Source organism: Lissotriton vulgaris, chromosome 9, assembly GCF_964263255.1.
Source record: "Lissotriton vulgaris chromosome 9, aLisVul1.2, whole genome shotgun sequence".
NCBI classification, from domain to species: domain Eukaryota; kingdom Metazoa; phylum Chordata; class Amphibia; order Caudata; family Salamandridae; genus Lissotriton; species Lissotriton vulgaris.
The window spans coordinates 714,098,293-714,111,437 of NC_141697.1; the positions used below are offsets into that span (position 1 = coordinate 714,098,293).

The window sequence follows — 13,145 nt, forward strand, 5'->3', positions numbered from 1 at the left end:
CGATATGCAACGTTCGCTATTCTAGCGACCGCTATGTATCGTTCCAACGACCCTTATGGTGTTTGGTTGTAAGTCAACCTATAGACCAGCTATCCTAGTAGCGTGGATACGAGCAGTCTAAGGCTAAAGACTCGAGAGGGCGTGTTAAGCCAGCTGTTATACCATCACATACCCCTTGAACACCAAGTGAAAGGACACCACACAAGTGTTATGAAAATAAACAGTATATTTATTAAGACTCACAACAGCCCTGTACTCTTTATGAGGACAGGGTACTAAGCACAAACCAAATCTCTTAGGAAAATACTTCAAGTGCACAATTAAAACAAGTGTCCGAGGACACGGAAAGTTTAAGGTTTCGGGCGGACCCGATAAGGCAAGTCGGAAGCGAGGGACTCGGGACCCTAGAGTAAAGAGGCTATGCAGGCACCGAAATGCCGAGTTACCTAGCCACGAGGGCTGCGGCTGCACAAGTCTTACAGGCGTCGGGGTCTTCGCTGACGAGCCAGGAGCCGGAAGAAAAGGAGTTGCTGGCCGGCGACCAGTGATGAATAGTTCGTAGAGATCCAAGCCTGGATCAGAGTTTGAGGATACCTGAAAGCAGAGGGGACCAAGTTCGTACTACTAGCCAGTAGTCAGAGGGTACCAGGAAGGCACCGGTTGGCCGTCACCTCGACCAGGTGAGTGGGCGACGCTAGGCTCTGCAGTCTCACGGACCAGGAGGCGTTGTCGGCGACCACGGTGGAGGTGCGAGCTGTCCCACGAAGGATGATGCTGTCGGCGTCGCTGGGCCCAGGATGGGGCAACAAGCCTTGGCAGATTTCAGGGCCACGTGGTGGGCCTAAGATGGCGTCGTGAGTGGACCAGGAGGGTCCGGGGTGCTTCTCGCAAAGATGGAAGCAAGGGCCAGTCTGGAGCAACCAGACCAGCAGTGTTGATTGTCGGATGTCGTCACAGAAGGGCACAAGCCAGCGGCTAGTGACCAGACAACGTGCTGAGCAGCGAGCAGAAGGGCCCCACGCAGATCGTTGAGATGCTGGGAGACTGCACTTCGGTGCTGGAGCGGCTCAGGGTCGGGGCTTCTCGGACCCCAGAGCACTCACCAGGGAATTACTTCGATGGTCGTGCTGGTTAAGAAAGCGTGCAGGTTTTGATGATGGCCGGTCCCTCGAGGTCTCGTCGCACCCACAGGTCACAGCTGGGCTGATGACGTGGGTAGAGGTCAGAGGTGCCAGGGAAGCCGGTTCTCGTCGAGCTGGGCCGTCGGATTCCTTGAGGAAGGACTTACAGCAAACCGCAGAGTTCTTAGATGGTGCCCGCTGATGCAGGGTGACTACTCCTTAGTCACAAGGGAGAAATCTTGAGAAGAGTCTCGAAGTCCTTTCGTAGAAAGTATTCTTGATTCAAAGATGATCTAATTTGGAAGGGTCCCCGCTCCGGCCTTTATTCTAAAGAAAGGGGTGGGTACATGACTAGGTCCTGCCCTAAGGGTGGGACCAGGAAGGGGGGTAGTTACACCCCTCTCCCCTGCCGGACTTTCCCCAGGCCAGGGCTGGTGCCCCTGGAACTGGTTCTAACCGGCAGATGCGTAGTGAGCACCGGGGTGCCACTCCGCAGTCACCTTCTCGCAAAAGCCCTACCTACCCAGAATACACAAACCCTGTCTGGGACGGTGCGAACACCGCCCTCGACAGGAAACCCTTTGTCCAAGCTCTCCTCGCTGGAAGGACTCCCAGCAGCAGGAGGTCAGACTCGTGTCTGTGGTGGCAGCATCCATTTTGTGGAGCTGAGGCTTTAGTTAACTTTAACCGGGGTTCACAGTTACGTACATGTTGTGTCCCTCTAGAAGGGCGGAATGCTAACCTCGTCGCCAGAGTTGGTGAGAGGGCAGCATCCCGATTCGTATGACACCTTACTCGACATGTCTTGATAACGCGACACCGAAGTTACCGATGTGGGACGCGTTATCATGGAACAGCCATTGGGTCTTGATTCCGCAAGCTGCAACCGGGCTCGGCTCGGGCCAGAACCTAGTTCACACGAGCCCATGCACTCTGCCTTCAGGATTATCAAGGCCTGCCATAGGAGTGACTGATAGGAACTCGGGTGTCCATGGTATGGTTAGATATAGAGCTACTATACCTAAAGCAAAGGGTGATTACACGACTTTGCCCCAGCTGTCATGCAGCCAGTTGTGTCAAATTTAGGAGGCCAGCCAGGGGTGGCATAATACATGCTGCAGCCCCTGGCGGCCCTGGGTACACCCTTGCCCTGGGTTACAGGGTCTGATAGGGTGGCCCAGTACCAATTGGAAATGCACCTAGGGTACATGGAATCCATTTTAAAGAGAGAGCAGTAGGCCTGGGGTCCTGATTGGCAGGGTCCCAGGTCGACTATGTCCAAAACCAGCTAAAACACAGGGCAAAAAGTTGGGGGCAACCATAGTCAGGATGTACCTTCCTACAGACGGCGTATGTAGTGCGGGTGGGGTGGGTGGTACGGGGGCCAGGGGGTCTGGCGCTGGGCGTGGTCCAGGCGCGGACGGGCGTAGACGGGCTTACCTTTGGCGCACCTTCGGCGCACTTTCGGCGCGAATGGGGCGCGATCGCTACGCGTGAACGCTGCGCGCAAATGCATCTGACATATGTGGATAGTGGAAGGGGAGGGGCGAGGTAGGGTCAGCAGGGAGGCGGAGTGGAGATCAGGGGAAGGAGTCAACAACAAACAAAATGGCAGCAGCAAGCAGGCAATCCCAAAACACAGGGGCACAATGGAGGCGAGCGCAATGCAAATTAAAAGCACATTTGCAGGCAATAATGTAATTTCAGGCAGCACGGTGCAGGAGCTGCTGTCGCACAAGCGCACTATGGGACTTAGGTGCTGTGAGTGGTCTCGGCGGATTTCTACAGAAATGCTCGGCGGTCGGGGCGATCTAGCGCTAAGCACTGACTAGGCGCTTCTTTTTAATTATGCATGCTCAAGCAGGGAGTGAGACCGGGTCTCAGCGTTTACAATACCAGATCCAGGAGGCAGGGAGCAGTGTGTGGAGCGGCCGCTTCTGCTGAAAGAGTATACATGGGCTGTGAGGTCAGAGGCATCAGCAGCTGCACTAATAACTTGATTTGCCACAGGACAACCCTCTTGAAGGATCTCCTGGAAATCTTGCCGGTCCTCTTTAGGCAGCTTGTCAGTGAATCTGGATAGTGAGTCTCAGAGAGCTCTGTCGGAATTCCCCATTAATGCGGAGACACTGGCCACTTTCATAATGTAGAAGAAGACGCCACGCGATGAATCTTTCTAGCAGCAGAAATGATCACAGGTAGTGGATCCAACCTGAGGAAGAGAGGGTTTTAGTCAGGTGCCTTGTAGTTTTTAAGGAAACTTGATGGTGCAGCACCTACAGACGCTGGAGTGAGAAAACTCTGCAATGCTGGATCTAACAGAACTAGAACAAGGGAGAACAGAGATCTGGACGCTGCTCTGTGATGAACATTTTCAAATATCAATGACGCAGAGGTGATTAATGCAGGTATATCAATATTGAGCTTTGTTGCCACTCTGATTAGGACATCATTGAAGGAGGAGATCATCCACAGGCGAAATCCTTGCCGAAGGCGAATCCGATAACGTTGGTAAGTAATCTCTCACTGATGAACGAGAGGTGGTGGAGGACCATGAAGGGGACTTGTGTCTGTCTTTAGAAAGATGAGATCATCGAGGTCTTGATTGTGCTCGTATGGGGTGGGGGGAGTTGTCCTAGACCTTAATCTTGGTTTCCGTGGGGTCCTTGGTGGAGATATTCTCCTCCGTGGAAACAGATCTTTGAGGCGTTTTATTGGAGGCAATTATGATGGAGCCTCAGGAGAGAAAGTACAAGGATGAGTACTTCTAAGTGGGGATGTATGCCATGAGACCCTGGAAAGAGAGTACATCTGGCAGTAGTCTGAACCTGGACTCTGAGGAGGAACATGCCAATGTTGAACACTTTGAAACCAACGTGGAGTGGCTTCTGTGGGAGATTTCTCTGGGACTTGAGATGTATGGTTCCTTGATTAGAGTTGCAAGATCCTGACGTCTGACAGGGGGGAATGGCTTTTCGATATCGATCTCCATGCTCTAGACGTCGAACAAGACTTGTCTGGCTGTATGCATCTAGATGTCAAATGATGCCTCACTGCATTTAACCTTATGCCCGTCATCTCTGTACCCGGTGTCAACTAGCAGACCGTCGGTGAGTGTCTCAATGTCAAATCTGGTGACTTCGAAGGCTGCTTTGGCGTCGATCTCCTTGATGCTGAGAGGCTAGACGCTATATTAGTCATCGTCAACTTTCTCTGGGTCAACGGGGCTATCGCCGATTGTCTTGACTGCGATCCTTCTGTGGTCAGAGGCTTCGACATCGATGAATGTTCCACAATCCCTTTTGATGGTGACGTGACGCCGACGGCAAGCACACAGTATCTGCCGAGACAGTGATCTCCTACCTGCTTACGGAGAAAGAGAAAGGCATTTTTGATGTGGTTTTTCTGTTCTGCCTCTGTATGGATGTTTCCTACAAGAGGAGGTCACTTTGGAAGGGTCAGGAGACACCTTCCCTCTCCCCCAGGACACTTGTAGGTATCAGCTTTCCTCTCTCCAGAAGGGCATTTAGACAAATATTCACTCTGTCCATGAAGGTGCTCTTGAACAGTTTCTGGCTGTAATAGCAAATGTCTGGGAGATGAGAAAAAGGTAAACCTGCCATACACACTGAGTGTGAATCAGAGTGTTCCATCTTTATGCTACACGAAGGACACCTGTTCAAAAGAAATGGTATTTTGTGACTGAAGAAAAAATTATTTTCAGTCAGAAAAATGGTTATAAGTACCAAGGGTAATTAAAACTGTTGAGAGAAGACAAAACCAATTCATTTTGAAGAGAAAAATGTGACAAAAATCTCAAAAAGCTGAAGAGCTCAGTGCTCTAGGATCCTCACTGAAGAAGCCGGAAAAAAGAACTGACCTGACTGTCACCAGTGAACATGATGGGATTCAGGAAGTCTTGGAGGTCTTAAGGCAAAGTGCTAGTTTGTTCCGGTAAGGTTTTCAATGCAGCCTTTTTGCTAACAATGCCTTCCATTTCCTTGCTTTTTCCATTCAAATAAAGGATATGGTTTAGACTTTAAAGTTTCATTTTTCTGTGTTGCAGAAATGTTAAATGTGTGTGGCTCATTTTAAATGAAAACCTCAATGTACATTGGAATTTATTTTGCATCAGTTTCTTTAGGCTGCACATATAATGTATTTATTTACAAACGCAAGAAGCAGAAAGTTTCACACCAATTTGCTGATTTAGCCCTGATACTAGCAAAACAATCAATCACGATGCAGTGGAAATCAGCGGTACCCCCGACTGCGTTTGCTGGCACGGAGAGGTAGTCAGGTGGGGGAGGGCCGAAAGTATGGCGATATGGAGGGAAGAACGAAGGGGCTTACGGAAAAACCCTATTTCATTGGAATGGGATGCAACGCTAGAATTAGTTATTTCCTCAGAACCCCCACCAAGGTGAACAACTGTACCGTATACACCCACAGGTCACCACTAAACGAGACATACAGATATAGAGCCCCACAGATAATAAAGCACAAGTTAATACTTGTGCAACGATATATCTGTAAGAGACATTAGTTAGTGATAGATTCCTTACCTTAGAATATTCCCAGGCGTCAGACTGGATCCGGAAAGATTTGCCAGCAGTACCCGTGTGCGTTGGTATGTGGTGTTGTGCGGCTCCGCGTCCGTCGCTGGAGTCGTAAGCTACGAGATGACGTCAAGAAGACTACTTAGATGCCATCCATGCGCACTGACGTTAATTCAGTACACGACTTTCCGCGCCAGGAACGCAGAGCCATGCAAGACCTGACCACTGGTGCTATGAAACTAGGGCCCTGAAAGGGATGACCTTAACCCTAAAAATCAGTTCGCAGAACGGTGAGGATGGGTGGGGTGGTAAGGAATCTATCACAAACTAATGTCTCTTACAGATGTATCGTTACACAAGTAGTAACTTGTGCATCTGAAAGAGACAAATTAGTGATAGATTCCTTACCTTAGAATAGATACCCCAGCAATACCAACCCCGGGGTGGGTCTGCAAATAAGATTACAACATTAAGTCACGGAGAACAGAACGGCCAAAGAAGCTGTGTCTCCGGACTTGACTGTCAAGGCAGTAATGCTTGGTAAACTTGTGCAGCGAGGCCCACGTAGCCTGACAAATGTCCTGCAAGGGAATGCCGCGTCCCAAGGCAGTAATGGCTGCCATCACCTTGGTAGAAAGGGCACGCAGCCCCACAGGAGGCTCCTTCTTCGCCACCGAGTAACATGCTTTGAAGCACATAATGACCTACCGGGAGATGGTTCGTTTGTGCACAGCCCAACCTTTTTTGGCACCCACGTAGCCAACAAAGAGCTGGTCATCCACCCGGAACTGTTGTGTGCCCTTCAGATAGAACGAGAGTGCACGTTTTTGGTCCAGACGGTGGAGCCTCTCTTCCTCTTTTGAAGGATGCGGAGGCGGTACGAAGGTGGGCAAAGTGATGGTCTGCCTGATGTGGAAGGGCGTGACAACCTTGGGCAAGAAAGAAGGACGAGTCCCAAAAAACACCTTGTCCGGATGAACAGAAAGGAAAGTAGGTTTAGAAGAAAGAGCCTGGAGCTCACTCACTCTTCTGGCAGAGGTGATAGCTACCAGGAAAGCTGTCTTTAGAGTGAGAAGATGTAAAGGACAGTTATGAAGGGGCTCAAAGGGAGCGCACATCAGATAGGTCAAGACAAGATTCAAGTCCCATTGAGGCATTATGAAAGGTATGGGAGGAAACGTGTGTGTAATGCCTTTCAGGAAATGGTTCACAACCAGGGACTTACAGAGAGAAGGCTGATCTGGAAACCTTAGAAAGGCAGAGAGGGCCGAAAGATAACCTTTGATAGTGCCCAGAGCATAGCCCTGCTGTGCCAAGGATAATAGGAACAGAAGGACCTCAGAAAGAGGGGCAAAAAGGCGATCCACAGCCTTTGTTGTGCGCCATGCCACAAATTTGTTCCAACTGCAGGCGTATACCGTCTTAGTGGAGGGGCGCCCGGCTGCCGGAATGACATCACAGACATCGGTAGGAAGATCGAAAGCTGTAAACTGTCGCCGCTCAATCTCCACGCATGGAGGTTGAGGCCGGACAGGTTCGGGTGGAGGGCCGTCCCCTGCTGCTGCGAAAGAAGATTCTCCCGAAGAGGCAGTCGGATCGGGATACCAGTATCTTCGTGCCCAATCCGGAGCCACTCTAATAACTTGGGCCCGGTCGCATTGAATCTTCTTCAGCACTCTGGGCAGTAGTGGTATAGGCGGAAAGGCGTACAACAGACCGCAGCTCCACTCGCGACGAAAAGTGTCGCTGAGCGAGTGCCGCCTTGGAAATTCCAACGAGCAGAATTGATGACATTGCACGTTCTCTTCAGTGGCGAATAGATCTAACCAAGGTTCTCCCCACTGCAGAAAGAGATCTTGCGCCACATCCGAGTTCAGACGCCTTTCGTGATCCATCAAGCACCGGCGGCTGAGTTAGATACCCTGGCGTTCAGAGAACCTGCCAGGTGTTAAACCACTAAGGTAATGCCTTGATGTTCCAGCCATGGCCAGAGATGCAGAGCCTCCTGACATAGGGTCCATGACCCCACCCCACCATGTTTGTTGCAATACCACATGGCAGTGGTGTTTTCCTTGAACACCTGCACTACAGTTCCCCGGACAGAGGGAAGGAATGCCTTCAGTGCCAGACATATCACCCGAAGATCCAAAAGGTTGATATGGAGCCGGGACTCCGCCGGAGATCAGAGCCCTGTGATCTCCCATCTGTCACCACGGTGTGCGCCAGTTGGGGAAGGGAGAGGGATCTGTCATTGACCCAATCGTGAGCCACCACTGCAATTGTCGTGCAGTGCCCTCCGAGATCTGGTCATGATTGGACAGGTTGCCCTGATGCTGTGCCCACTGGAACTTCAGGTCCCACTGCAGAGCCCGCATATGCCATCTGGCATGTTGCACCAGCAGGATGCAGGAGGCCATCAGGCCCAGGAGCCGGAGGATCATCCTGACTGAAGCCAGGGATAGAGGCTGAAAGATCGGAATCGTAGCCTGAATATCCCAGAATCGCTCCTCGGGTGGATAAAACCGAAACTGCATCAAATCCAGAACCGCTCCTATGAAGGGGAGCTTCTGAGAGGGACTTCGGTGCGTCTTCGGCACATTGATAGAGAACCCCAGCAAATGCAGGTCGGCCGTAGTCTGAAGGTGGGGGACGACTGCCTCGGGCGAGCCTGCCTTCAACAACCAGTTGCCAAGGTAAGGGAAGACTGACACCCCTGACCTGTTCAGATGAGCTGCGACCACCGCCATCACTTTCGTGAACACCTGAGGGGCGCTGTTAAGACCGAAGGGGAGCACGGCAAACTGAAAATGCTCCTGGCCTACCGTAAGCCGCAGGTAACGCCGGTGGGCCGCAGGACAGTAATGTGAAAATATGCGTCCTGCAAGTCCAAAGCTACCATCCAGTCTCCAGGGTCTAGGGCAGCCAAGACCTGAGCCAGAGTCAATATCTTGAACTTCTCCTTCCGGAAGAAGCGATTGAGGTTTCTGAGGCCCAAGATGGGGCGCAGACCCTCTTTCTCCTTTTTGGGGACCAGAAAGTAGTGGGAATAACAACCACATCCTACTTCTGGCCCAGGAACGCACTTGAAGGCCCCCTTGGCCAAGAGGGTCATGACTTCCTGTTGGAGAAGCGCAAAGTGATCTCCCGACATGTGGTGGAACAGAGGTGGCATGGCCGGCGGGGTAGACTCAAAGGGGAGGGAGCAGCCCCTTCGGATGATTTGCAGCACCCCCCTGTCTGAAGTGACAGAGCGCCAGTGAGGGAGGTGATGTTAAATCCTGCCGCCCACCGGCGTGGGGTGCACCCCAAAGGTTGGACTAGGAAGGCTTTGATGCGGATGCTGCGGGAGCGGAGGCGGACTGACCACAAACTAGCCCCCTGTGCCGCCACAGCGGCCACCAATGCGCGGACGTTGTTTCTGCGCAGGCTTCTGGCTAAACGAAAATGTAGGGGCGCTCTTTCCGTGGCCACAAAAGGAACAAAAGGTAGACGTGGCTGGGCGTGTGGTGGAGAGACCCAAGGACTTGGCCGTAGCCCGAGAGTCCGTGAAACCCTCCAGCACACTGTCTGCCTTATGGCCAAACAGGTGAGTGCCATCAAAAGGTATGTCCATGAGAGAACTCTGGACATCCCCTGCAAACCTCTTGGACTGCAGCCAGGCATGGCGTCGCAAGGCCACCACCGTGGAGATGGCTCTCCCCAAAGAGTCTGTGGTGTCCAGTCCACACCGAATGGCGAACTTCGCGGCATCCTCCCCCTCCGCAACACCTTGGGAAAGTACAGCCCGATCCTCCTCCGGGCACTAGAGCAGAGCTTGCGCCACCGTGTCCCACACAGCGTGAGAGTAGCGGCCCAAGAGGCATGCAGTGTTGACTGACCGAAGCCCCAGGTTGGCAGAGGAAAGCAACTTCTTGCCAAACTGCTCCAGTTTCTTAGATTCCTTATCCGGTAGAGCGGTAGGGAATGCGCTTTGGGAAGTGGAGGCCTGAATGACCAGGCTCTCTGGGGTCAGATGATTTGTTAAAAAAGCAGGGTCACACGGTGCCGGGCGATGACGCCAGGCCACGTTTTTATCCACTGGAACCCCTGTGGCGGGTCTAGGCCAGGTGCCCATCAAAACATGCGTCAAAGCCTCGTTGAACGGAAGCAGAGGTTCCATAGAACTTGCCGCCAGCTGAAGCACTTCAGTAAGGAGGTTCGTTTAGAGGGTAACAGTAGGAAGATCAAGGACAAGAGCCTCAGCTGCTCTACGGAGAACCATAGTGTATGTGGCGCCTTCCTCCAAGACAGCGGGAGGAGACACAAATGCAGGCTCAGAGGAGAGGTCAAGGCCACCTGCATCCTCAGAGTCCTCCACCCACTCATGTTCGGACTTGCAATGCCTTGCAAGAGGGTCCTCTGACCCCTCACAGTCATCCCCCTCCTCCACGGACCGAGGCACAGGCGGCAGCGGCGAGAGAGGCACAGGAGAAAACAAATGCTCCAACGGTGTCTGTAACGGCACCGATCCGGCTCTATGTCCCAATTAGAGTCCCAAGCCAGAGCAAAATTGCCTGGTCACTCGGGCAAGGAAGAAGGTGGGACGAACTGAACCCATTGCGGTCCCAGGAACGGAGCCCCAGGGGGCGCTGGGGCCAAAGCCACCGGCGGAGGACCCCGTGGCGCCAGGGCCGAAGCTGCCGGCAGAGGACCTTGCACCGCTGGAGCCGCCGCCGGTGCCAAAACAGCAGAGCCGGTGGCAAGAAAGAACCCTCAATAGGGACCAGCGGGAGCCCTAGGCCTGAAAAGGCGGTCCATGGGGGCAAGAAACTCTTGCACCTGGGCCGGAGTCCCCGACGGACCCGGATAGGGTGGGTAGGCCGCGGGACTCCCAGGCTCCAACGGAGCCGCAGGGTAAGGACCCTTGGCCCCCTCGTCCAGAGACCGACGGGGGGACGTCGGAGAGTAAACATGCTTCTTCGACTTTTTCTTGTGACGACTCTTACTCGATTACGAGGATAAAGTCTTTCATCCAGAGGAGCGATGATGATGGCTCCGCAGTCGGTCCCTCGAGCGACCCCTGGACCTCAAACGGCGCGGAGATGACCGCCTGGCCTCCAGCAGCTTTCGGGACCGCTCCCCCAAAGCCTTCGGAGCCATGGGCAGACAGTCGGAAAATGACCGGGAGTCATGGTCGCGCTCCAGACAGTAGAGACAGACGCCGTAGGGGTCGGCCACCGACATGGTACAGCGACAGGCCCCGCAGGATTTAAACCCAGGCATCCCTACGTGGCACCAGGAGTCAAAGACTCAAAAGAAGTAGAGTCAAAAGTCTCAAAAAAGTTAGTCAAAAAGTGACTAGAGTGCGTGCTCTAACCGGATCTGCTCTTGCTGGCGCGAATAAAGAAAGAACGGACGTCGGCACGCATGGGTGGCGCCTAAGTAGTCTCCGTGACGTCATCTCAAAGCTTAAGACACCAGCGACGGACGCAGAGCCACACGACACCACCCACTGACGCGTAGGGGTACTCCTGACGAAAAACATTCCCGATCCAGTCTGACACCTGAGGATATTCCAAGGTAAGGAATCTATCACTAACGTGTCTCTTTCAGATAATACCAGATTGTGCATAGACTCATGCCTAACATTTATGTCCTGGGTACAAAACACAATAGATGGGCGCAATTTGCTGCCCTACTAGAGGACGGAATTGAGTCAGGGAGGAGGAAGGTTGGGAGGCAGTTGCATCCTAAAGGGAGGGAGGGGATTGGGATAATATACCGACATGTGGATTATAAAGATACCCTTAGATACTATAACGTATATACCAATGCCTACAGTTTTTACTGTAATTATACCCCAATGTCATTTGTGATGGTCGCAATGGATGATTATCCCGATTGGGATCACTGGTATGTATCACTAAAATGTATAATTGCTGATTTGTCGGAATGTTCTCCATGAAAATCAATAAAATGTGTTTAAAAGAACACATTTATTTATATTTAGGGTACTATGTACATGACAAAGTATAAACATACATATATTATATTTCATATGTATTCCAGGTTCACGCTCATGTGGGGGGTGGGGAAGGGGGGGGGGGACTATTCAGTGCTTTTGAGGATTAATCCGTATCCTTGGAAGAGAACTACAATTTCCAATTGATGGTATTTGTAATCCCTTCAGAGGGACTTCCAGATGACCTGAGCAATTCTGCAAGCCACAGTCTATCTCTCTCTTAATCTCAATATCCCCCTTAAAGGCTTCCTTTTCGTTATTACCCCCCTCACGTGAATGGGTTGTAATTTCCAAATACAAATACACACTCATGTATGTTCAGTGACTCATCATACAGTAATAAGATATGGTAATACTCTATGTTTCTATTTAATAGAAATGCAGGTACACCATCATCCTGAATATTCCTAAAATTAAATGATAGAATGTTGGCAGCAAACAAACCGACAACTAGGCCTCTGAACTGCATAACAATCTGTTCATCAAAGCCACAAAAGGGAAGACTTGTGCATACATAAAAGTTATTACAACAATCATCTGCATTCCTTTCCAACCAAAACTGTCAGTATTGCCCGTAGTACTTGAATGTATACATTAAATAAGGATTATCACAAACAGAATTGGTCAAAATATCTACCAGCAGGCGGCTGACTGCGGACCATAGTCGGAATTATAAAGTGGTATTGCGAGCAGAAAGACAATACAAAATTGGTAGGACAGTTGAATGCTTAGGGTCACAACCTAATCTTACTCTGTTTGGAGCAAGGAGTACATTTTAATCTACTAAGAGCACACAGAGTAGCAGAAATGTTCAGGAAGCAAGAGGTTATGTCAGAAACAGGCTGTGGTTGCAAACATCACTCGAATATAGATTTAGTATGGATAACAAATGCAGCATTTGTAGCGTTACCATTACACACCTGGGCAAAACAGGATGACTGCAGGAAGCCCTCAGCCACAGTGTTATATCTGGGAATACAATGATAGGTCTGTAGTCTTCAGAACTCTATCAAAAGTATCTTGCCAAATTAGTTCAATGTTCATACTTGCAATAAAAAGCCCATATGATGAACAACTTGCATACAACACTCCCGTAACTTACTTATAAATATACCACAGATCCTTGGTCAGCTTGGAATGATTTAACACACTTTTCTCTGTTTCAATCTGGTGTTCCTTCAAACTTACCTGGGTTAATGCAGATTCCAACATGCTGCAGAAGATGGAAAATTGCTTGAAGTTGCCAGTTTTGTGGGTTAGGTCTTCAATAACTAAAGGTAAATCAAGGCAAACAGCAGAAAAATTAGAACAGGTCTGGGTACAAAACAAATTCAATTTGTAAAACAAAATATATGCAGGAAAAAGGGAAGAAAACAGACAAGCTGTGCATACACAAATACCTTCAAACATCACCAAAGTTGTAGCCTTTTGTAAGGAGGAGTGAACGAGCCTCCTCCCAGGTGA

The 13,145-nt window shown here is 50.8% G+C and overlaps 1 protein-coding gene across 1 annotated transcript in view; it reads right to left on the bottom strand.

Moving 5' to 3' along the window:
* CCDC61 (coiled-coil domain containing 61) overlaps positions 1-13,145 on the bottom strand; it is a 786,500-nt gene that overhangs the window by 655,852 nt on the left and 117,503 nt on the right. The window contains exon 3 of the mRNA XM_086938445.1: positions 12,870-12,952. Coding sequence (XP_086794571.1) covers positions 12,870-12,952 — 83 coding nt within the window. The remainder of the gene's footprint in view (positions 1-12,869; positions 12,953-13,145) is intronic.